The sequence below is a fragment of the Bactrocera latifrons genome, unplaced genomic scaffold, assembly GCF_001853355.1.
Source record: "Bactrocera latifrons isolate USDA-ARS-PBARC rearing strain unplaced genomic scaffold, ASM185335v1 scaffold_381, whole genome shotgun sequence".
Classification (NCBI taxonomy): Eukaryota; Metazoa; Arthropoda; class Insecta; order Diptera; family Tephritidae; genus Bactrocera; species Bactrocera latifrons.
The window spans coordinates 141,775-166,462 of record NW_017537025.1 but is presented as its reverse complement, the minus strand read 5'-3'; the positions used below and the strand labels follow the sequence as shown (position 1 = coordinate 166,462).

The following is a 24,688-nucleotide window of genomic DNA, read 5'->3' as shown; positions in this document are numbered from 1 at the left end:
AATTTTGCTCCGATATCTTACAGATTTACCGATGTTTTCGGTATAATTTCAAAAGCACTGAGATATTTTTATTCGCTATTTGAGGGCTGGAAAGGTTACAGTCCAATCTCTATACCTTTTACAAGCAGGCAGTGTGTGTTCAATTCTTCAGGTCATATTATTTGATGTATGAAAATCCTTTTCGTAACTCCTTATGTGTAGAAAATTATACGGTATGAGTCAAGTCGCGAAGTTGTAAAAGTTTGGTCACCAGCCTAATGTGCGCGGATAAGAATTAGAAAATTTTTATCCTAAGCGGTGTATACACGTATAAATATACATATACGTATATGTTATCGTATATTAAAAATGTATGTGCTTATGTATATATCGTTCACTATAAATTTATCAAAACATATGTATATTTGTAAATGTGTGTCGTGATTTCACACACATTAATTTGTACATGTATGTATATAGGAAGTTCGTCATAAAAATTATAAGTAAACATTGTTTTAATTAACAGTTTATTCTAAAGCGTCTTAAGAGCCGTTTGCGTTGTTTCCTGTAATAATTAACTTAGTGACATTCCATTAATGTAAAAGTGTTTGTTGGAAAGCTTAGATTTCATTTAGTGTACTCTTCTGAATTTAGAATGCAGAAGGCTTTTTTGATTATATTTACGTTGTTTTGCATATATGAAAACACCGCCGGTAAGGTAGGCAATAACAAATGTCCAATAGGATGTACTTGCCATGTACGAACTATGCGCTGCGCGCAAGCAGGCTTGGATTCTATTCCCGAGAATATCAGCAATGATGTCCAGATGATGTAAGTGAATTAAGTTTTTGATTGTTTAACAGACAGCATTCATTGAAGTCTTATCAAAAAAATTATTATACAAAATAAAAGTGAAAACATAGCATCATTAAAAAAGGTTTCGACTTGACTTTACAAAAATTAAAAAACATAAATATTTTTAGTAGTTATTAGCAAATTTTGATTTTATATGTGGCATATTACCAGTAAAGGATGTTTGTTTTGGACACGTGGTTTTCAAAAAGAAGTAAAACACATATAATTTAATGTTATGGATTATTATCACTACAAGTTGTGCAATTTTCAACCAAAAATGAGCTTCATCGCTACACTTCGCAGCGCATAATACGTAGCCCGAACCGAACCTTTATTTTGGTAATACATTTTTACAATTTACAAACGTTGTTTCGTAGAATGTCTAGTGACTATGAAATGGCAAAACAACAGCTGTCAAAAAAAAGAACTGCGAAAAAATATTGTCTCATTAAAAATCACAAGTTTAAAAAACACCAGTAAAACTCGCATATTTGTGCGTCAGTTTAATATTTTTTTGAAAGATTACTGCATAATTCTCTTCATAGCTAGAACTTACCGAGTCCATACAGCAGGGATAATGGGATGCCCAACTTATTCCAGTGTGAGAGCGCCTCAAAATAAGCGTTTTTTATAACATTTTCCATTATGACCAGATCGCACCAAATAAGAATTTTTGGACATTTTAAATTAAAATACCCAACATTTATTACGATTGCAAATTAGTATATAATGGACTTTTAATATATGTATATATATATTAAAACAACTGACTTTCGATATTTCAATACTTAATAAGGTGAATTAAGTTTGTTAGTTCTAAATTAATAAATGTTTTTAATCTTTTGTAATAGAAAATTAATTTTATTATGCATCAAATTACAAAACGTTTCATAATATGTGACCTGGTCTACGGAAAGGGGGCTTAGGTGTCAAAAAATCACTTTTCACTTTTTAGTTGATTCGCATGGAAGATGAGATGCTTTTTTTTTAACAGCTGTTTCCCAGAAAACTAGTTTTCGCACGTTAGCTCCCTTTTCGTAGACCAGATCACATATACATATATCTAAATTTCACATTTTCTTTGATTTTCATAATTTTAATTTGTTTTTAGCGATCTTGAACGGCGGCAATAAATTCCTCCGTTCACATATATTTTTGGTATAATTTCAATCTGRCCGTTCCAGTCATTCCAATTGCAAAACGTCAAAACCTACTCAATCCAGTCAACTGTCRAAGTTYGGTAGGTTTTGACGTTTAGCAATTGGTCTCTCACTTCCAGTGAGAGAGGAGTTGGGGATCTCATTATCTCTGCCGTACAGTCTGGAAAGTGCGGACTGACTAGTTTCACTCGTTGCATCTCTTGCGAATGAAACCAAGCGGTTGTCGGTTTGTTGTGAGAGTCAAGTTTTTGTATTACTTTAGGGGATCAATTTAAAAATGCCTGTACTCTGTGTCTGCGGGACCCGAACTCCTTGTTCCACCAATGGAGCTTCGTGTTGTGCTTGAGTCGCAGCGTAGGGCAAACGTAATAAAAAGCTGTATTATGAGTCATACCACAACGTCCAAGTCTCTTGCCTAATAGTTAGTATCTGCCTGCTAAGATCCCTGTTTGTGTCTTCCATTAGCTGCCCCAAATCTTATCGTGATATGATTTCGCCACGCTTAACACCTTCTAGTCGCTAGTCGGCACATCCGGACTCTGTCGTTATACCTAGGCGAATGATCCATACCCATCACGCCTGTTTCGGAACCAGCTGTGCCTTGGGTACGTATGGAGAATTGCTTCGGTTCACCATTCCCAGTTTCTCATCTTCCCGTAGGTTCAGAAGGATTCCCTCATCGTTGCACTTCAGAATCGAGACTCCGGTAACTGTCCTGCTCTATCAAATGATGGCTTGGGTGTGCTTGATTCGGTGTCCATGCCCGAGAAGAGGGCTTCCACTAACTCAATCTTCGTTATTTTGCACTGCCCTTGAGCCATCTGTCCCATTTAGCTTCTCGGTGCTCGTTGCCCCACAAGACGGACGATGTTTCCGAACGCATACAATGAGTTTCCGCCCGTAGCAAGCAAAATCTGTCAAAAGTTGACCCCGTAGAAATCAGCCATCTTTTTATACCCTGAACAGGTTATATTAAGTTTGTCACGAAGTTTGTAACACCCAAAAGAAAGGGTCGGAGACCCTATAAAGTACATATATAAATGATCAGTATGTCGAGCTGAGTCGATTTAGCCATGTCCGTCTGTCTGTATATATACGAACTAGTCCCTCAGTYTTKAAGATATCGTTTTGAAATTTTGCAAGCACCATTTTCTCTTCAAGAAGCTGCTCATTTGTCGGAACTGCAGATATCGGACCACTATAATATATAGCTGCCATACAAACTGAACGATCGGAATCAAGTTCTTGTGTGGAAAACTTTCACATCTGACAAGATATATTCACAAAATTTGGTATAGATTATATTTTGAGGCAACAATGTAATCTCTGAAGAAATTGTTCAGATCGGAATATTATAGCATATAGCTGCCATACAAACTGAACGAAGGGAATCAAGTTCATGTATGGAAAACGGTCACATTTGACGTGGTATCTTCACGAAATTTTTTTACTGTTTAAGGTAATAATATAATCTCCGAAAAAAATTTTCAGATCGGATAACTATAGCACATAGCTTCCATACAAACTGAACACATAATTACTTACAGAAATGCGCCTGTGAAGGGTAGTTAGCTTCGGTGCAACTGAAGTTAATGTTTTTTCTTGTTTTGTTTTCATTTTAACAATGTTGACATTGCTCAATACGCAATAGATGCGGTGTTGGCTGATAATTTACATTGCGTTCTTATAAGATAGGTCGTATCAAATAATTAGGGCTGCGATTTTGCGGTGTTCGATGATTCTGCTATCAGGATTGCCAACATCATCCGATATTATGATGCCCTACAGTACCCATTGATTTACTGGAAAGGGCAATAATAATATATCCACTTTAATACCCCTCAAACCAATGCAAATAAAAAAGTAACCTTCATCGACTTTGACTCATTCTATATAATGGCCCCTGCAATTAACAATTTGCAAAGATAAAGAGTTATATGACACCGTTACTAAAGGAATGATCGACAAACCATATGGCGTACAGAACCGTACGGCCCCTTGAATACCTCTATACGCGCTAATAAAAAATAAGAAAACGAATAAAAATGGTTACCCGTTGGATAGGCGTAGGGCGCCGCAAGATATATTGCTCATATATACATATCTGAGACGCACCGCGAGAAGTGTGTCCGCTCATTTTCTGCGTAAGACGGGAGAGTAACGCCATGATCGACCCAAAAGATGAGATGCAGATGATTTGCTCGAGCCGATATTTTAGTAGTAACGAAGAGGAATGTAAAATTTTCGGTTTTCCGTTACATAAAAAGCACGCAACAGTGAACCATCTTACTGTGTACCTCCCAACCAGCAAGGGCGTGTATTTTACGGAGGCAAACCTGCGAGACCTATTTGCAACGCCGCCTATTACTACCCTCACCTCATTTTTCATCCGAGCCGAGTTTGCTCGGACGTTGTTCTATGTAGAAGTGTCGAACGTGGAATGTATGACAAAAAGAATGGGAACGTCAGATGCAGGGACCAACTGTCGACGGTTGTCCTGATGTAAAAGCCTTAGATATCCTGGGTAGAATTTTAACCAGGTACATAACATACTTTGTACAGGAAAAAAATTATTTTTAATCCGGACTGTGAGAGTTCACGTTTGACTCTGAAATTCTTTATTTAAATTTGTTTCGTCAATAAATTTCTTAATTCTAATCTCTTAACGAGGTACATATGTATATGTGTGTATGTTTAGTGTACATACACATGTGTAAATGTTTATTTTATTTTTATTGCATTCTTCAGATACCAACGCATTGATATTTTACAGCTATTTAGATTAGTGCATCTAACGCATTTATACACATACGTACATACATACGCTTGATACTTTCTTATCTCTTTCTTGTGTGCATTAATATTTGGAGTATGTATGTTTTGTATAGTAATATTAGTATTATATATACTCTAATTTATGAGTTTTCTTTTATATGCAATGATTTTCACATTTTTATGAGTAAGTCTTATATTACAATTTTGTTGCTTACCATTACACTTGACATTTAGTTAACTGTATATACTTTTTAATTAATTTATTGCTTACATGTGTATTTTCATGTACGAGTATTAATGAATTTGTGTCAAAAGTATAATGTTCTACATATAATTCAATCTTAATGTAATAAGAATTTCATGTTCATATATTTATGAACACACTGAGTGTTATTGTGTACGGCTTCTGATGACCTGAATCCAAGGCACCTCCAGTTTTCAAGCACTTAAAATCATAGATGGCAGGAAAAGTCACTTTCAGAGAGGCATGTGAGATAATGGGGTTGGGAACTGGGAACGACGCAATGTTGTGAAGGTCAGCGATTACATTGAGAGAGTTCTTTGCGATTATGATAAGCACCTGCGGACTCGCCAACCCAAGCAGTTGTTGGACAGTATAAAAACGCTTTATTATAAGATAAAAGTTTTGTGATGGTTGAAGGATTACTGCCCGATTTCAGTATGTCTGTCTCACAAAAAACGGAAAAGCTGTCTAGCTTTAGGAATTCAAGTCAACCGACCAGAGTCGGAGCAAAAGCCAATTTATTAACAAACCACGGGTATTTTTTCTTGGACCCACTTGGGGTTACTGGCGGAATTTTCTTGCTGAACTTGCTGCTGGCTTGGTTGTGCAAAGACAAAGTGGTTGCTTTCAGAGCAATCGTGTCTTGATAGGTTTAATTGGCTGGTGATTTCCGGTAAACTTTGCCGATTATCGAACGAAGTACCGCGGCAGATGAGATAAACGTTTTTCAATGATCAAGTGTCGAAGCGAAGGTCGAATGTCGAATCAAATAACCTTTGACAGCCTATGTCGGAAGATAACCTGACTAACGAGGAAAGGTTGTGTGAAAGAGCTGTCCAGACGCCCATAAATGAATTGATAGAGAAAATTAATAACAGATTATTAGAGCATGTTCCACGTGTGGTGGGTGATGACAAGTGTTCTTAAATTCCCTCGACCTGTTAGTGGTACTCTACCACAACTTCAGACTCAAAGTCAGTGAGCCTGTCATACTGATGCATAGCCTGGACGCGCTCAGACTGTGCAACGGCACTAGGTTACGTATAACTGAGCCACCATTATTTCTGTAGGGGCCAAAGGAGGATAATGATACCCATAACCACTATAATACCCACAAACTTACCTTTCCAATTCAAACTTTTAGAATTTCCTTTAAAAGTGGCTTTCTTTATAACAGTATATAAAACTCAAGGACAATCTCTAAAACTAGCCAGAATTCACCTGCGCACCCATTCCGCAACTGTACGTGGGTTACTCGCGTGTGACGAGAGCAAGAAATCGTTTTTATTTAACCAGAGTTCAATAAGTTGCGCAATGTTTTTTACCGATATGTGCTGTAGAAAATTATATCAAAATCTCTACGACCCGAGACAAAAAAACAATTACATAAGGATAACCAACTCTTCTTATTTTGCTTCCGAAAATGTGGCATTGTTTTTACTGTTAATATAAAATTTTTCCTAATAAAGCACTGATAACGCCGCAAGGCAAAGCTAGTTTATTCTAAAGAGCAAATATGGCATATGTCATTATTTTCGTGTTTGAAATATGATTTGAAACAACTTTGTGTCGTGAGAATTTCAGCCATGTGTCATGTTGGGAATCGGAACGTCCGACGTCCATTTCGACTGCTTTCCCAGCGACTTTTTAGTCCGCGATTACAAGGACAGCGTCTTATGACATTATACGAAATGCGGAACATACTCTGAGTGCACAAGTGTTATAAATGAAAAAAAAAAAAAAACATGACGGTATGATTTTGTTTCGAGAGTTTTTCCCACACTTTGGCGCCATACGGCGCTACGGACTTCAGAACTCCAACCAAGAGTCTTCTCTTATTTTGCTATGGTCCACGGGCGTTAAGCACCATTCCGGTTAATTCTCTGCATTTTTTGAAGCCTTTTCAAGGGTGTAGGTGAAGTGTTCTTTAAAGAACACTCTTGCGTCAAGGACAATTCCCAGGTGTTTAAGGGTTGTTCTTGTGTAGGGATATTAACTTCTTTTATTCTGCGTAAACTGAATGTAGCAGTCTCACGGGTTTTCCTACCTTACTTAAAATCGCCGACAATTATTATTTTGTACAGGTACGGAAACACCTTAAAGTTTTTTAGAACAGTCACCATGCAATGACAGGATGCTGAGTTGAATGCATTTTTGACATTGATAGATACAACCATACAGTATTGTATTGTTCCACCCTTCCATCGTTTCCCAGATCTTGACTTTCGAAATCCAAATTGATTGGGGGATGAACCGCCACGTTGGCAGTAATATAAGATGCCGTTTTTTCTATAACTTAGGGAAGCAACCTTCCCTAATGAATGTTTATTACATTATTCGAAAAGAGTCTACGTTCTTAATAACCGTTGGTTTTAGCGCCATATTATGAATTCTATTTGGGCCCGGAGATAGGTTTAACCAACCACATGCTTCTCGAACCTCTTCGTTCGAAACGGTTGGTATATCCCGGGCTACTACGATACTATCTCTGGTTAAGTTTAGATAAACAGTGGTAATTATGTAAGATGCCTTATCAAAATCAAGTGAACGTAATAAAAAAATATGTATCTTGATTTTGAACGGTCAGTTAATTTATATATACTATACTTATGAATCTATAAATTACTTAATTTCATTATCATGATATTTCCCGCATTTTTGGTAAAGCTTCGGTAAAGTCGAATTTAACGTTTTTTTTTATAATAATAATATCAAATATTTAAATGAAATTAATTTTTTTTTATAATTATAATTATAAGATTGGTTGTACAATAGAAAAATAAAAACTATAAGTAAATAAATAAACACAAAAAAATGCGTTAATTAATTTTTAATATATTTTCTGTCTGTTTAGAGATTTGCGTAATAATAATTTGCATGACATACCAGCTGCTGCCTTTCGTGGATTACCTTTTATGACAACACTTTTCCTCAACTACAATGGCATAACAACAATAGACAAAAACGCCTTTGTGGACCTCAGTAATTTAAAGCAATTATATTTGGGAAATAATAAGCTTAAGGACATTCCAGTCGATTTGCTTAAGCCACTCAAAAATGTTAAAGCCATGTAAGTAAAAGTACTAAGGTTAACCTAGGTGTTCTACTTATCCAATCAGTTTATTTGTTATTGCTGAAAATTATTTTGAAAAAGTTTATTCGAAAGCTCTAAAGTAGAGAACAGGGCGATTTGAAACTCAAGTGTGTATTTGAATAAAGTAAAACACTTTGAAAGTTGATGACGTGATGACACCAGTAAAATATTATATAAGTAGGTATTTGCTGCTCTTTATATTGAAGATATTGATTTGATCAGAAAGAGGACCACATTTTATGGGCTGCAAGAACGCGGCATAGAGCTTAAATATATTGCAGAGGGTATAAAAGCAATTTACTAAACATTCTCAAACAAATGTTTCACAGGTCACCTCATGTTTATTCGGGTTGCGTGTTCTGCACTAGTTAAATCATTATATATGTATATTTAATAAACAAATCAAAGTTGAAATGGTATTTGCCGGAAATTCTTAATGTGTATATATGCATGTATGTAAGTTGACATTTGATGTTGCTAAGCAAAACAATACACTACATAAAAACCAGCTCTTTCTTAAACAAACAACATATTAAATCTCTTTAAATACTAGTTAGAAACAGTTACTTTGATAGTGAATATTTTGATTTAAATCTCTATTATGTTTTCTGTAAGGACAGAGATCATGAAAACACTGGCTGTTTAAGAGGGGGTGGTGTTCTCCTAGCAGTTCATCGCAAATATCGCCCTCGTTTAATTATGCTTGACAATGATGATTCTATTCTGGACCAACTATGTATTTGTATTAATGACGCTCTGTTCATTGTAGTCTCTTACATCCCTCCTAATAGTCCTCTAGAGATGTATAAGTCGCACGCAAATGATATTTTCTCGCTGGTATTATATAAGGTGAAAGAGAATAATATTTGTGTTCTGGGTGACTTTAATTTAAGCAATATCGTCTGGTCTGGTTCCTATAGTCCTGCTCTTATTCCCTCCAATCTTTCGTCTTCTCAGCAGTTATTTTTCATTGATAGCTTGCTTAGTCTCAATTTGATTACAATCAACTCATATTCAAATAGTCTCGATCGTTTTCCTGACTTAGTCTTTCTCGGTGATAATTTAAAATTTAGGTTTTTTGACGGATTCTCTTCAATTAATCCGGCCACCATTCATCATTCCCCGCTAGCGTTTGAGGTGGACACTTATCCTTTTGCTCCTGTTAAACCTACTGACGGGCCTGTGTTTAATTTTGCATATTGTGATTTTGAACGACTCAATAATCTGCTTTGTGAAATTAAGTGGGAGGATTTACTTTCGGGACTAGATACAGCTAATAGTTTCTCCATTTTTAAGATATCAATTAAGGAATTTTGACATTACAATATCCCGCTCAAACATACACAACCATATAAGTTGCCTTGGGTACACTAAGGACCTCAAACGTTTAAAAAATCTTAGAAATAAATATTACAGAAAATTCTCTGCAACTAAATCTCATGTTTCCTTTGTTTAATACCAGCACTACACAAAACTGTTTATTGATTTGGATAAGTTTCTCTATAAAAGGTTTATTAATAGTGCGGAGTCTACAATCAAGTCGAAGTGAGTTCTTTTGGAATTTTGTAAAACCTAGGACCAAGACTATTTATGATATTAAGCCTTCTCCCATACTGGATTTGGATGGGCTTCCGTCTGTACTTATAAAAAATTTTACTGCCTTGGTATATCCTCTCATGCTTATCTTCAATAAGTCTCTCTCCTCTGGGAATTTTATTGCTGACTGGAAATTGACATGCATTACCCCTATTCTGAAAGTTGGTAGAAAAGACGTAGTCTCCAATTACAGGCCTATCTCTAAACTTTCAACTGTTTCGAAAATTTTTGAGTATTCTGTTAAAAATAAATTATTTTTTGCAGTAAAATCAATAATTAATGTCAATATGCATGGGTTTGTCTCTGGGCGCCCCACTGTTTCAAACTTAGCGGGTTTTAGCGATTATTCTCCGCTGGATTTCAGGTAGATTGTGTCTACACAGATTTCTTTAAAGCCTTTGATAAAGTTTCACACAATATTCTAATTAAAAAATTATCCTCTTTAGGATTTCACTGGGTTTTCTTGCAGTGGATTATATCATATCTGCACAATAGACGATGCGTTGTCAGCGTTGATTTAGTGTCATCTGATACATTCATTGCGTCCTCAGGAGTACCACAAGGAAGCGTCYTGGGTCCACTTCTCTTTGTGCTGTTTGTCAATGACATTTCCTCTTGCTTCTCTTTCGCTAACTTCGCTTAAAAATTTTTGCAACAATCAAAAATCAACAAGATGTATTCAAACTTCAATGTGATATTGATACTTTTTAGGATTGGTGCCTGAAATCGAAGCTTTTTCTGAATCTAGATAAATGCTCTCAGATCTCTTATGGTTGCTTACATAACATCTTATCCACAAGTTACAATATTTCTAATTGCGTCCTAAAATGCGTTACTGAAATCAAATATATTAGGTTAATCTTTGACAACAGATTTTCTTTCAGTAGTCACATCAACTATATCACTTCTAAATCATTCTCTGTACTCGGCTTTGTCCGTCGCAATGCTTTAAATTTTTCCGACCCCTACACGTTGAAATTACTGTATACATGCTTTTTTCGGTCCATTTTGGAGTATGCAGTGGTCATCTGGAGACCATATTGCATATCGTCAATTAATAGAATCGAGCATGTTCAAAAGATTTTTCTTAAATTTGCTCTCCGCTCCTTAAAGTTCTTTGACCCAATACCATCGTATACATCTCGTTTATTGCTTTTACATCTGAAACTACTGGAAAAGCGCTGGCCCGTTCTCTGCCTTTCATTTGTTTTCAATGTTATTAATGGAGGTATTGACTGTCCCTATTTATTAGGGAAAACTAACTTCAATGCCCCTCATCGTTGTCTTAGTTCTATTTCCCCATTTTATTATAAAAAGGAAAGTACTAACTTTGCTGAATATGCTCCTCTCAAAATCTCCCAAAATCTCACAAATCAGTCCACGGTTTTCGCAGTTTATTTCTATGAGGTTCATAGTGGTACTTCTTTGCTTTTCTTATCATCCGTCAAGTGAGCGCTCAGTGAGTGCCGAGGAACAGACGAAAAAAATTCTTTGTGCTTGCCTATTGAATGTTTGTTGTTGTATTTAAAAATTGGCACTATACGAAAACCAGGTTATCGTGATACGAATTAAATCTCTTGGAAAACGCCATTGTTGCCTACAAAAAAATAATGCGTAATTAATAAGCGAATCAACCGACGATTACGAAACAAAGGTAGTTTGAGAGCTGTGAATATTTCCCAAAATAATAACAATGTATAATTTTTGAATATTATTTACGTCAACGAAAAACATGACCACACTTTATGTCTATTGCTTCTCAAAATCTGAGGCAAAATTTGTATCAAACAATGGTCCCAAGGATATTCCTTCCAAAAAATAAAATAAGTTTCAGTCGTTTTAGTTTTGAAATTATGTTTCCATATTGCATCGTAAATATGAAATATGAATTCTACACCCCAGTTGTGTAATTCTGGGTTATAGTTACCGGCATACTTTTATTTCGCTTTGCGGTAAGCTGCTCAACCCAGTTTACTACTTAAAATATCTGACAGTGTTGCACAACTGTGTAACATACATAAATCGTAAAATAAAACATTTAAAATGGAAAAAATTACGTTTATATAAATAAATTAAAACCGTTAAATTACTTCCACAAACAGTTAGTGTTAACTATTTATAGTTGCATTGCGCAACACTCGATTTTTAGTAAATAGGTATATTATTATAAGTATACTTATTTTTAGTAAATATGTTGAGGGAGGTTAATCCATGTTTTAAAATTCGATTGGTTGGTATTTCTTGAAATTGAAATTAGGTTTCCGTCAAATAATGTTATTCTATCAGAGTTGCTCTGAATAATTACTTTCCCTTATAAATCGAGTGTTAATATCAGGTAACGGGAGGAGCGGAAATCATTATCTCTTGATTTTCAGCACCACGCACAACAATTTTCAACACGTTATCAGTAAAAGATGCACTTTACTTTGATAGAGTACGTCCAGAAAATTGAGGTAATGACAAATTATTATTGTATATTTATTTTTAATATCTAATCAATCATAAAAATACTTTTTTAATAATTTATGTTTCTTATATCTGCAGATACTTGGACAATAATATTATTGCAAAAATTCACAAAGGAACATTCTCACATCTACTGGATCTTAGCTATTTGTAAGTAATATTTCATTTTTGTATAAAATTGTCAAATGTAAAAAGTAGCTTCGTTCCCAAGCATGGTTAATTTGTATTGAAAATAATATAATATGCAAATAATCTTGCTTTGGGTTACAATTAAACGATAATTAATAACAAAGTTTAATTTAAAACTAAAATATACCTTTGAAGTAAATTAGATTAGGTATCGATAAAAATACTTTCATTTTGAGTCTATCAGAACTCCATAGCTTGTATGAGTATTCAATTATGTATAGTGGATGCAATTTCTAAAAATCGTGCCATATTTCGATAAGTCGATAAATGAGAAAAATACACTAAGATAGTATCGTTATCTACACAAATACATTTTTACCGAACTTTTATTTAAAAGTATTTCGAAATTATTTAAGGATTATATATTGGTTTCTACTTTCAAAATAACTCTCAAATAAAAAAGAATTTAGAGTCATACCACATTTTGCTGAAAGTTAATTGGCAAATTGCTTTTTCATACAGACAAAAAAAACAGAAATTATCTTTTAAATCTTTGATATTCTCTAATTGTCATCATCAGTTACAAAAAAATCATTTCGAAAATGATAATTCTTCTTTGCAAAGTTTTATTTGTTTTTATATAAAGGATCAAATGTATTTTACAATTCAAAATAGTTTAGAAAACTTCCTAATCACTATAAACATATTATTTATTTCTTCCGTATTAAAATTATTAAAAATTATCTTACTACACATTAAAGATTGCAGTCTTTTCTTCCGATAAATATGTCCTTTTAAAGCTCTTTCTAATTTATTAATAGGTACTTATATATGTATATATACATATATTGACTCTGGTATCAAAAAGTGCAGTTTCTAACACCTGATAATCACTTTTCAATTTAACCAACATAGTTGCAAAATTTTTGTAAATATATATATATATATATATATATATATATATATAGGGAGCAAGCATTTAACTTTTATTTTTCTCTCCATCATTAGTTTATTTTATGGATTTATTTTAAGCTTATGTGTCTTAAAAGCAAAATAGTTTACATTTAATTTAGATTACTATTAGTTTCAATAGGTTATGAGTTAAACACCCTCTTTTATCTTCATTGAGATAACTCACATCTACTCGTATGCGGTAAAAAGGCACCCAGAAGTTCTAAAATATTTATATTCAGTATATGGGACTAAGGGAAGTATTGGTTCGATTCAACCCATTTTCGACATACATACATACCATTATCAGAGAAGGGTTATACCTAAACTTCAATTATATATCTCACAGATTGACCGATATTTTCGATCGAAAATCAATTATAGGCACTGAGGAGTAAATATTCGGTACCTAGGGTCTTGAACAGTTTTTATTGGATTTAAACAATTTTTGATTATAAGGTGGCACACACTAAAGAAAATATTCGTGCAAAGTTTAATCCGATTATATTAATTGGTTCTTGATTTGTGTACTGGATACTGATACAAGTGGAATTTAAAATTGTGCTCTATGGGAAGAAGGCGTGGTTGTTGTCCGATTTCGTCCAGTTTCACAGTATAACATACTAATATGAAGGCCACATACTAAATTTTGTAGAAATCAGTTGGTCGGTTCCATTTGAGATTTCACCAAAAAGTGGCGGAGCCACGCCTATCGTCCAATTTTCACAACTGCTCCTATCGCGCTTAACAGTACCGTTATGTGGGGAGTGAGTCCTTTTCTCTACAATAAGCTGCTCATTTGGCAGAATCGTACCATCAAAATCATGTTCTTTTATAGAGCATTTTTTTATTAGTGAAGATATCTTCTCGAAATTACGCATAGATCATTATCCAAAGCAGCACTTAGTTTTCCGAAACAATTTTTCAGATCAAACGACTACAGCCATAGCTCAAATACGAACTACGAATCAGGTTCTTGTATGTCAACTTTTTAATTTGTGTAACGTTTTTCCTATTTTTGTTCCTCCGATTCTTCTTCTTAATTGGCGTAGTCACCGCTTACGCGATTATAGCCGAGTTAACAACCGCGCGCCAGTCGTGTCTTCTTTTCGCTACATGGCGCCAATTAGATATTCCAAGTGAAGTCAGGTCCTTCTCCACTTGGGCCTTCCAACAGAGTGGAGGTCTTCCTCTTGTCTGCTTCCCCCGGCGGGTCTCTCCGATTGAGAATAAATAATATTGGGCATAAGTATATATATGCTCTTAATAATTTGGCAACAGTTAACCACAACTATGTGCTTTATTTTTCAGATCTTTGAATAATAACGAACTTGTAAATATTCCATCCGACGAATTCACATACTTACCAAGGTTACAGTATTTACAAATTGATAACAATCCCTTAACATGCGATTGTGCGGTGCATGCATTATGGAACAAATATTTTAACGGACCTGAAAAAACTATTAATCAAATCATACTATCGTGCGGATCATCTTCAGCAACGAATAAAAAGTTCGCAACCCTTGAACCACAGAACTTCGAATGCAGTAAGTAGAAATAATATTATAACTACATACATATATCTCACTGAAAGCTGAACTTGTTCTTGATAGTCATCTCGCACATTCTTGAGCAATTCAGATTTATAAAATTTTATCATATTTTCTATTTCGGACAGTTTTAGTTTTATAGCAGAATATCTAAAATTTTATCTACATATATAAATAAAAATGTATCGCCAAAATGTATGTACGCTCATAACTTTCATACGACTGAAGCAAATTTGATAATTCAAGGATGGCTTTTACTTTAAGAAAATTTCGAGTAATTTCCGGGAACCCCCAAAAACAGCCCTTTTCTTTTTCCCATACAAACGAGCGAATGTTAGTTGTTGTGGATCAGGGAAGATTTAAAAATAAAAATACCTTATACTTTTCATGAGGAAAAGTCGGAAAATTGGATAGTTCCAGAAAGTAACTCCTTTCCATACGCATTTTTTTTTTAATTTTACTATGTTTTGTTTTTCAATATTTTGATTTGTGAATTATTTGAATCGTTCAATTTCGGGCGCTTTGTTTTTTTATTCCGGCTATTCCAAAGAAAAATTATTGAAAATTATTCACTGAAAACTTTACGTATTGGTCACGGTCAATCAACAATCGATCGTCTCGATGTCATAGCACAACTTTTCAAACAAAAGTTACGATGTTTGATGGTGCTGTTGGATGCTAGATGTACTCTGTTGAGTGGCAACAGAGAGGTTTGCCGCATGCAAACATTCTTCTTTTAATGGTGGTTACACCAGATCAAATTGATGAAATCATTTCGAAGTGATGAAAACCAATATGATTTATGGACCTTTCGAACATTACAATCCCTTTTCGGTTTGTATGGCTGACAATAAATACGATTTAAAATACGTTTGTAAGTATGTCATTAAAGGAAGCAACATGGCGGTTATTGGTCTTGAACGAGATGTGATCAGCATCTCAGTAGGATATTTACTTTTGCAATTCATGAACGTTTTCCGACCGTTGTGCGTCGCGCAGTTAATTTGGAGAATATCCAAAGCGTATATTTTAACTCAGAGAATACAGTACAACCCATGAAAACACCGCCAGGAACAAAATTAACATTTACGAGTTTTTTCTCAACTTTCGCCAGTGATCTGTTTGCGAGCACATTGCTCTATTCGGAAATATCTTGACATACATGGAATGCATGGTCGAAGAAATAGTAACGCAGAAAGGAAGGCAAACCAGTAGATTGATATCCCCGTAACACCCGTAAAATGATGGTGGTTTCTACCTTCGATTAATGTTCGAGGTTCAACTTTATTTGAGTCATTGCGAACTGTGAATGGTACGGTGTGTGCAAGGTTTGGAGAAGTAAGCCATCGAACAAAAATAACATTGCCAAAGACATTCGCTAAAAATTGGAAATGGGAACAGGACACAACTTGGTTTGCCAAGTTTGAAAGTGCTTTGTTTTTCACACGTGGCGTTCTCACGATTTTGAAAACCATCTTTTCTGTACATCGAAACAGAAACCAAAACCACATTTTTTGGTTCAAACAACGTTACATTGAAAAAAAAAAATGAATTGACAACTTTCTTTTCATTTCAAAACACATAATTTCACGCAGTACAACGGCTGCGGGGTCAGCTAGTTTATTTTAATAATAAATTACAATCACTTGAAGTTTAATTTGTGGTTCACCTGATACTTACCCTTGTATTCGAAAATTTCCCCTTTTTTCAAACCCTACTAATCTTATAATATAATTATATTATTCGACACAATCGCACAATACATTTTAATGCTTTATTATAAAATTATTGTATTGTAAATTCAGTCTGTGAATATTTTCTCTAGCCCCTACATACCTAATAATTGTCAAACTGCCATATATAAGGTCCAATTTGTGAGATATGTTGTGCTGAAGTGTGTAAAATCGATTCGGTGAAATACCAAAACTTCCTAATACCACATACATGTATGTATGTATTTTAATTTTTGTTTTTGGTCTTTCTTACTTTCAGATATTCCAGAAATTATATTGGCTCCAGAAAATCAATTAGTAGTTGCTGGAAAATCGGTCACTCTGGAATGCGATGCTGATGGTGAACCTGAACCAGTCATAAAATGGTATTTTAACGGAAAACCATTAAAAACTGATGAACGCAAAATTCTAGATAATGAAAACACCGAATTAAATATAAATAATGTAATAAAAAATGACACAGGTTTGTATGGTATAATGTTTCTATCATAGGGCATAAATAAAATTAAAGAACACCCAGAATGTCTCAAAAAACAAAATCTATATAGTCTAATCTTACGCAACTCCTTAGAATGTTTTTGAATGCGTTGACAGTAGCAATCACTGAGGTAGGTAGAGGTGTTCACCATTATTGAGAAACTGAAAACGTTGATAACAACCCAGGAAGAGGGAGGGATCACGTGACATAAACAAAAACTAAACTATTGTTTTCCTTTGTGAGAAGAAACCACTGTCTGTCTAAGAAAATGTTTAAAAAATGTTTGTTTAAAATGGATTAGATAGATGTGTCCCTAAACACAATTCGGAACAGACTTTAGCGATCTGGCACCATACGCAGCAGTACTGTGATCAAACCCTACTTAAAACAAGTAAGGAGGGGCTAAGTTCGGGTGCAACCGAACATTTAATACTCTTGCAACTTTCAAGAATCAAAGCCAGGGAAATACTTTAAGGTGTAAAAAGTTAACCAAAAGATCGAAATCCAAGCAATTTTATATATGAGTACTACCCCTGAATTTCAATTATATATCTCAGATATTGAACGATATTTTCGAACAAAATTCAACTATAGGTACTATGGTCTACATATCCGGTACCTATGGGCTTGAATAGTTTTGGTTGGATGTGGACAATTTTTGATCATAAGATGTGCTATATGGGAAGTAGGCGTAGGTATTGTCCGATTTCTCTCATTTGTACAACGTGACATAAGAATATGAAAAGAATGTCATGTACGAAATTTTGTCGAAATCGATCGAGATATGGGATTTCACCACAAAAAATTAGCGCTGCAACGTCCGTCGTCCAATTTTTACCACGACTCCTATAAAGCCTTGTCATACCATTCCGACGATAATCTTTAACGTCTCTGGTGTACTTAGTTATTAATGAATCGATTTTTGTAGTTTTGAACAGCACTGTTATATGAAGTGTGAACAGTGCTATCTTCCGATTTCATCCATTTCCACACAATCGGTAGGAATTTTTGTAATATTCGTGCTGAGGTTTAGTGGTATGGGAGATATTTATGTACATTAATTGTTTGCTCACAGGCGTCCCTTGCTACTGTGATTTCCCCCGCCAAATTACAGTTTTTTATCTTAATTTGGTGCTTAGTTGTGGCACGTTATATGTTTTCGGTTAACAGCCACAGCTTACGGACAGACAGACAGTCAATCGGATTTTTTATTTTTCTCTAGTCGCCCTGATCACTTATATAATATCCATATCGCTTAGTTTTAGGTGATATGTACAACTGTTAGGCAAACAAAGCAATTACACTCTATAATAACTGGTTGCAAGAGTATAAAAAATACATTTAAAGACAGTATTAGAAAACGAAAATGTTGGACGTACTGTTAAATTTTATATTGTGAGTCTTATTCAAAACAAACTTATTGTTTGTTTAGCTGCTATTGACAGCGGCGGATTTCAGCTCACGAAAGTTGGAATTTTCGTAGAGCTGCGTCCGACCAATTTTTCGCCAAAGTATCTAAAATGCGATAAAACAAAAAGAGCGGGAAAATTTGAAGCTCTTACTTGTAGCATTAAAACGATTTCCAATAACATTCCAAACCATCAGATTTGCCGTTTCTAGTGCTAGATTGTTAAATAAGGATTGCACTTTGGTCTATTGTGCCCTCTCCAAGATCACAAAGACTCACCTAGCCCCATTGTATTAAAAAAGTTCAATATACTGCTAGATGCTAGTGGGGCATTGTGATCCCTATACGGATTCTACACCCTTTATTCTGCGTCTTCAGCAGGTGTTTCAGGCTCCCTGTTGCAGAACCGGCAAATTGCGCAAGAAGCTAGGTCCATGTTGTATTAATGCTTCTTCAGCGAGGTGAATGTGACAAGTAGCCTGAATTTGTCACTAGAGAGGTTTATTACATTTGTAAACCTAAGCAACTTGGCATGGCGCATACCATGTGGTTGTTGCCAATGCCACTCTCTGCCTATTCTTTGTTCCTTGCGGAGCAATTCCTTTATGTTAAGAGGACCCACGGCGATGAAGGGTTCAAGTATTGCCACGTTAGTGGATGCTGTGGAGCGGGCGAGCTCATCACACAGTTCAGTCCTGGCTATACCTTTGTGTCCGAGCACCCAGATGAGATGTACTTGGTTACATTCCGCTAGGCTATCAGCAGTACCCTACACTCCGTCACCAGAGCGATTTGATCTCATACATAAAGGCCTCTGCTTGGAGTGAGTTAGGTGCCAATTCTCTCCGAACTAACCTAGAACTTCTTCGTGAAGTTTACCCTTTTGGTATTGCTCTCCCTTGGGAGAAGATCCATTAGTATTTCACTACTTAACTCTTCCATCCACTGGGATGAGAATAACTTACATCTGTCACACCCTTCTGCTGTCATTCGTAGCAGTGTGTGTTTGGGTACCTGATCGATGACTAGATGATGTGGTGTGACCTCATATCATATCATGATATACCACTGATCTTTGGCATCCAGGGAGCTAAACTTATTATGAGTAATTATTCTAGGCCATTGGATTTGACATAGACTTAAACGGGCTTAAACTTTATATGTTGAACTAAGATCAGCCAACGATGTGTTGATGTAGTGAAATAATTATAATGCTCCTGCAAAAAGAGTCAACTGTTTCAGCGGCACAAGTCCCCACTAAATACGACAAATGGGAGAACAAGGAACATAATCTGCTGATGGATTACTCATTTTGATTTATGACTGCACTCTCGAACATAAGCCTGACCTGTTGATTGTGTTATCTCAAGATTGGTTACGACAGTTCATTATATTTAAGCGTTTTTTTTTTCAGGTGATTTTAAGAGAGCATTTTCAATGCTTTAAATTTTAAGTTTATTTCGTAAAAATTCTAGAAATTTCTCAGCAATTTCATTATTATCACGTACTTCTTCTATATAAATAAAAATTAATCGCCAAAATGTATGTACGCTTATAACTTTCATACGACTGAACCAAATTTGATAATCCTTTTTTTAATGTGACCGTTGACGTTCAAGGCTGGTTTTTATGGCAAGAAAATTTCGAATAATTTCCGGGAAACCCCTAAAAACAGCCCTCGCTAAGAGAACGGCTGCACCAATCTTGATGAAATTTTTAGAGGTTCGTTGTGGATCGGGGAAGGTTTAAAAATAAAAATACCTTATACTTTTCATGAGGAAAAGTCGGAAAATTGGATAGTTCCAAAAAGTAACTCTTTTCTATGCACATTTTTTTTTAATTTTTTTCTTTTGTTTTTCAATATTTTGATTTGTGAATCATTTGAGCCGTTCAATTTCGGTCATCAGGATGTCATAGTACAACTTTTCAAACAACAGTTACGATGTTTGATGGTTCTGTTGGATGCTAGATGTACTCTGTTGAGTGGAAAAGAGAGATTTGTCACACGTACACGTTCTTCTTTGGATGGTAGTCAAGATCAAATTGATGAAATCATTTCTGCGGAAATTCCTGATGCAGAGAAAGATCCAGTATTATTCGAAGTGGTGAAAACCAATATGATCCATGAACCTCTCGAACATTACAATCCCTTTTCGGTTTGTATGGCTGACAATAAATGCACGAAACACTATCCACGTGCTTTTCTTTCGGAAACACGAACTAGAAATGCATCACATCCACTCTATCGGCGTCGCTCACCACACGACAATGGCAAAACATTCAGCATTCAATTTAGAAGAATAAATATCGAAGTTGGCAACTCACTATGTCTAAATCACATTCGAAACTTATGTATATCAATTTTGAGTATTGCAGTTCGTTGTAATCGATCAAATACGTTTGTAAGTACGTCACTAAAGGAAGCAACATGGCGGTTATTGGTCTTGAACGAGATGAGATCAGCAAGTATAAAATGGTCGATACGTGAACTGCAATAAAGCGATTTGTATGGTATTTACTTTTACAATTCATGAACGTTTTTCGACCGTTGTGCGTCTCGCAGTTAATTTTTACAATGCCCAAAGAGTATATTTCAACTCAGAGAATACAGTACAGCAAATGAAAACACCGCCAGCAACAAAATTAACATTTACGAATGTTTTCTCAACTTTACGTATATGGAATGCATCGTCGAAGAAATAGTTACGCAGAAAGGAAGGCAAACCAGCAGATTGATATTCAGGTGTGTTCTCAACTAATTCCTTAAAACGAATTTATACAATTTACCTGTAAAATTACGATGGTTTCTACCTTCGATTCATGTTCGCGGTTCAACTTCATTTCAATCATTGCGAACTGTGACTGGAACGGTGTGTGCAGTTCTAGAGAAGTAAGACAGCGAACAAAAATTCCGGTTGATACTTACGGTGGTTTGATATAAATTCCATTCGCCGTTTATCAATTCACGAAAGATGAACCTATCACGAATGTTTATCCGAACATTGGCCAAATTATCGTAACTCTGATTCCTTAAGTGCACGCGCATCGTTAGCTGAAAAAAAAATACCGATGTTCTTGACTTAAACTGGAAGATTCAAAGTCAAATTCCGGGAGACTTGCGCTCAAAGAAATCGATCGATCGTCTTGACAATAAAGACGATGGCGTGAATTATCCAGTAGAATTTCTAAATTTTTTGTAGAGGCTTGGTATGCCACCGCATCATTTGCGTCTGAAAGTTGGATCTGTCGTTATGATGTTTCGCAATCTTCATGCGCCGAACCTGTGTAATGGAATCCGACTGACTGTGACGCACCTATCGAATACAAGTGGACAGAATGCTTGATTCTACGAATTAATTTGAGTTCCCATGATTTGCCATTTCAGTTCAAACGTATTCCGCTTCCATTTTGCATTTGAAGTGACGATCCACAGGACACAACTTGGTTTGTCAAGTTTGGAAGTGCTATGTTTTTCACACGGTGAGATATACGTGGCGATTTTGAAAACCATCTTTTCTGTACACCGAAACAAAAACCAAAAAATGCCGTTTATCAAGCAACGTTACATTGAAAAAACAAAAAATTAAAGGATAAATTCTATATTCTTTTCTTTTCAAAACACATAATTTCACGCAGGACAACGGCTGCCGGGTCAGCTAGTTTTCTATAGATTCAAGAAAATGTTGATATATTTCTGTAGATCTAAAATTTTAACGCTTTGAAAATTTTGCCGCCCATTTAAACTTTATGTTTTATCTTCGATCAGTTGGCAGTTCTTGCACATATTTCAATACAATTTATACTTAAGAGAAAATATAAAATAAGCGAAATTCGGTTTTTGTCAAAGTTTTAGCTATAACTGGTCAATTAAAACACACATATTCTTAATATTCACTTCATAAGTTCTTTTTAATTTCATAAAATATGTTTACAGGTATTTATACATGTATTGCTCAAAACTACAATGGCAACGTGTCAATACAAGCGAATGTGACAGTATATGATAATGAGCAAAAGCCACGATTAATTATAGAACCTTATGACTTAGAGGTTATATTGGGAACAATTTTTGAAATACCTTGTAAGGCAGAGGATCATAGCGATGTTCAGGTATGTTAATATATAATTATAAGAAAGTTTAACTATTGATAATTTGTCGGAATCGGTCGAATCGGATAACTATATCACATATCTCCAAACAACCGATTATTCAGATTATAAAAAATCTTTGGCTGGAAACCGGTCTAGATTTTTAAGCAAACAAACATAGCTTAGTACATTTATTGAATAAAGATAGGAAAAACAGTTGACAACATTCAAATATTGAGCGATTTAATATGCACTGCCACGTGTTAGAATTCTATTAGTCAAACCATTTTTTGTTGCTAAAATAGTTTAAAAATTAAAAAAAATACTTTTACTTTAATATGTATTATGGAAAGACATTTCTAGCCAGCAGTTTACATTTTCTTGTGAAAGCAAAAAATTAGCGAAGCTTTTAATTAATGTGGTTAATTTGAAGAAGTTTCAACCATACGATAAACCATAAGAATATTTTTTCTTTTATAACGCCTCTGATAACTGAGGATTGAATTATTTTCCCTGGGAAGCAAGGCGCGATAACAAATCAAGCACAAGGATGGAATGAAACTTTATCTAGGACCTCCGAACTTGCTCGATACACATAACAGGTTTCTAATAAATAGACGGCTATCTTTTGAGCTAAGTAACTACTCTACGCCTCAACCATTTTTTCTGCATAAAATAGGTGTACAGGTTGATGAGCATACTATCTAATGTCGGTGTTTTCGTTGGTGGAACCCAATTCATTCTGGACTACGGAAGTCAGTTTAAAACTTGTCGAGTGTAGTAGTTGTACTTTCTAGTAAGTTACTATTAAAGTTACTATTACAAAACAAATATATACGTACGTACATATCTGCAAACAAAAAATATTTAATCCGTACCGATTTATACAATAATATAAACGTTATGTTCATATCTATTTGTATTGTTCGACGAGTAACCCATTTTTTTTTTTTACAGGTGATATGGAGACATGATGGAAAAGTTATCACCGAAATTATATTTTCAAACGATAAATATCAAGTTAGCGGATCGGGAAGTCTTCTTGTCAAGAATGTCACAACTGCGGATGGAGGTCGTTACGAGTGTACGTTAAAAAATCAATATGGACGTGTTACCGCTTCAGCTCTTGTAAAAGTAAAGTAAGTTATGGTTTTCAATAGTATCTTGTTGCATTGAGAATTGCATTTTAACATATTTTAATTTCCAGAGAAGTGCTTTGTATAGGAATATAAATATATTTGATTAGTGGTGCAGTTTGAAATTTTTACTCTTTAAATTATTGTCAAAATACTTTTCGCATTCCTTCTCGATAGTTAATAGAACCACAGTAACAATTTTATCCTCACAACAAGGTGTTTCCCAAACCCTCAAATAAAATTGAGCCCACAATTTAAGGGTGTGATATCTTCAAATAGGTAATAAATACAGTATTGTTAATTATAGCTAAAGTTAAAGCTTAATGTTTAATTTTTTGTTGATGACCAAAATGGTAATGAACTTATGATGTATAACATGACCGTCATTATATTAGGGATATGATGTTTATTTCAAGCTCCAGACACATTCGATTCATATTCAACACTAAATCGCATTATTTTTAAGAAATCTACTTAATATCTAATATATGTATATCAGATACACAGTTTTGAAAATATCCAACTTAATGAGTCATCGCACTTTCAGTAGTTTTGAATAGAACCTTTAAATCGAAATTGAGAAAGAATTTTTTTGAGCCAATTTGGTTAAAATAGTCTTAGTAGTTTGTGAGAAGTGAACTGTTCAACTTGTAGAAACTGTTTGATTTGTATGATCAAACGTTAAAACTTAAATAAGACTCTTTTAGATCCTTACCACTAGTGGGGAGGAAATAAAGACCTTATTCAAGCTGAGAAATATTTAATTCTAATTTTATTTTTAAATTTGCAAACCTTTTCCTTCAATGTGAAAACTTGCTGCATCAATATTTTTGCCAATTCTTTTTCGGAATAGCCAAGCAAAAGCTGATATCTGGGGTCTAAGTAAACAGCCGCTAAAACGCAAGAATTCTTCTTCTTCTTAATTGGCGTAGAAACCGCTTACGGGATTATAGCCGAGTTAACAACAGCGCGCCAGTCGTTTCTTCTTTTCGCTACGTGGCGCCAATTGGATATTCCAAGCGTAGCCAGGTCCTTCTCCACT

General features: G+C 34.9%; 1 protein-coding gene across 1 annotated transcript in view; it reads left to right on the top strand.

Annotated features, from left to right (window-relative positions):
* Window positions 1-528: 528 nt before the first annotated feature.
* The window catches only part of LOC108972167 (peroxidasin), a 32,452-nt gene continuing 8,292 nt past the window's right edge, over window positions 529-24,688 (top strand). The window contains exons 1-7 of the mRNA XM_018938676.1: window positions 529-810; window positions 7,868-8,083; window positions 12,248-12,319; window positions 14,561-14,799; window positions 16,795-16,998; window positions 22,356-22,531; window positions 23,468-23,649. Coding sequence (XP_018794221.1) covers window positions 635-810; window positions 7,868-8,083; window positions 12,248-12,319; window positions 14,561-14,799; window positions 16,795-16,998; window positions 22,356-22,531; window positions 23,468-23,649 — 1,265 coding nt within the window. The 5' untranslated portion in view covers window positions 529-634. The remainder of the gene's footprint in view (window positions 811-7,867; window positions 8,084-12,247; window positions 12,320-14,560; window positions 14,800-16,794; window positions 16,999-22,355; window positions 22,532-23,467; window positions 23,650-24,688) is intronic.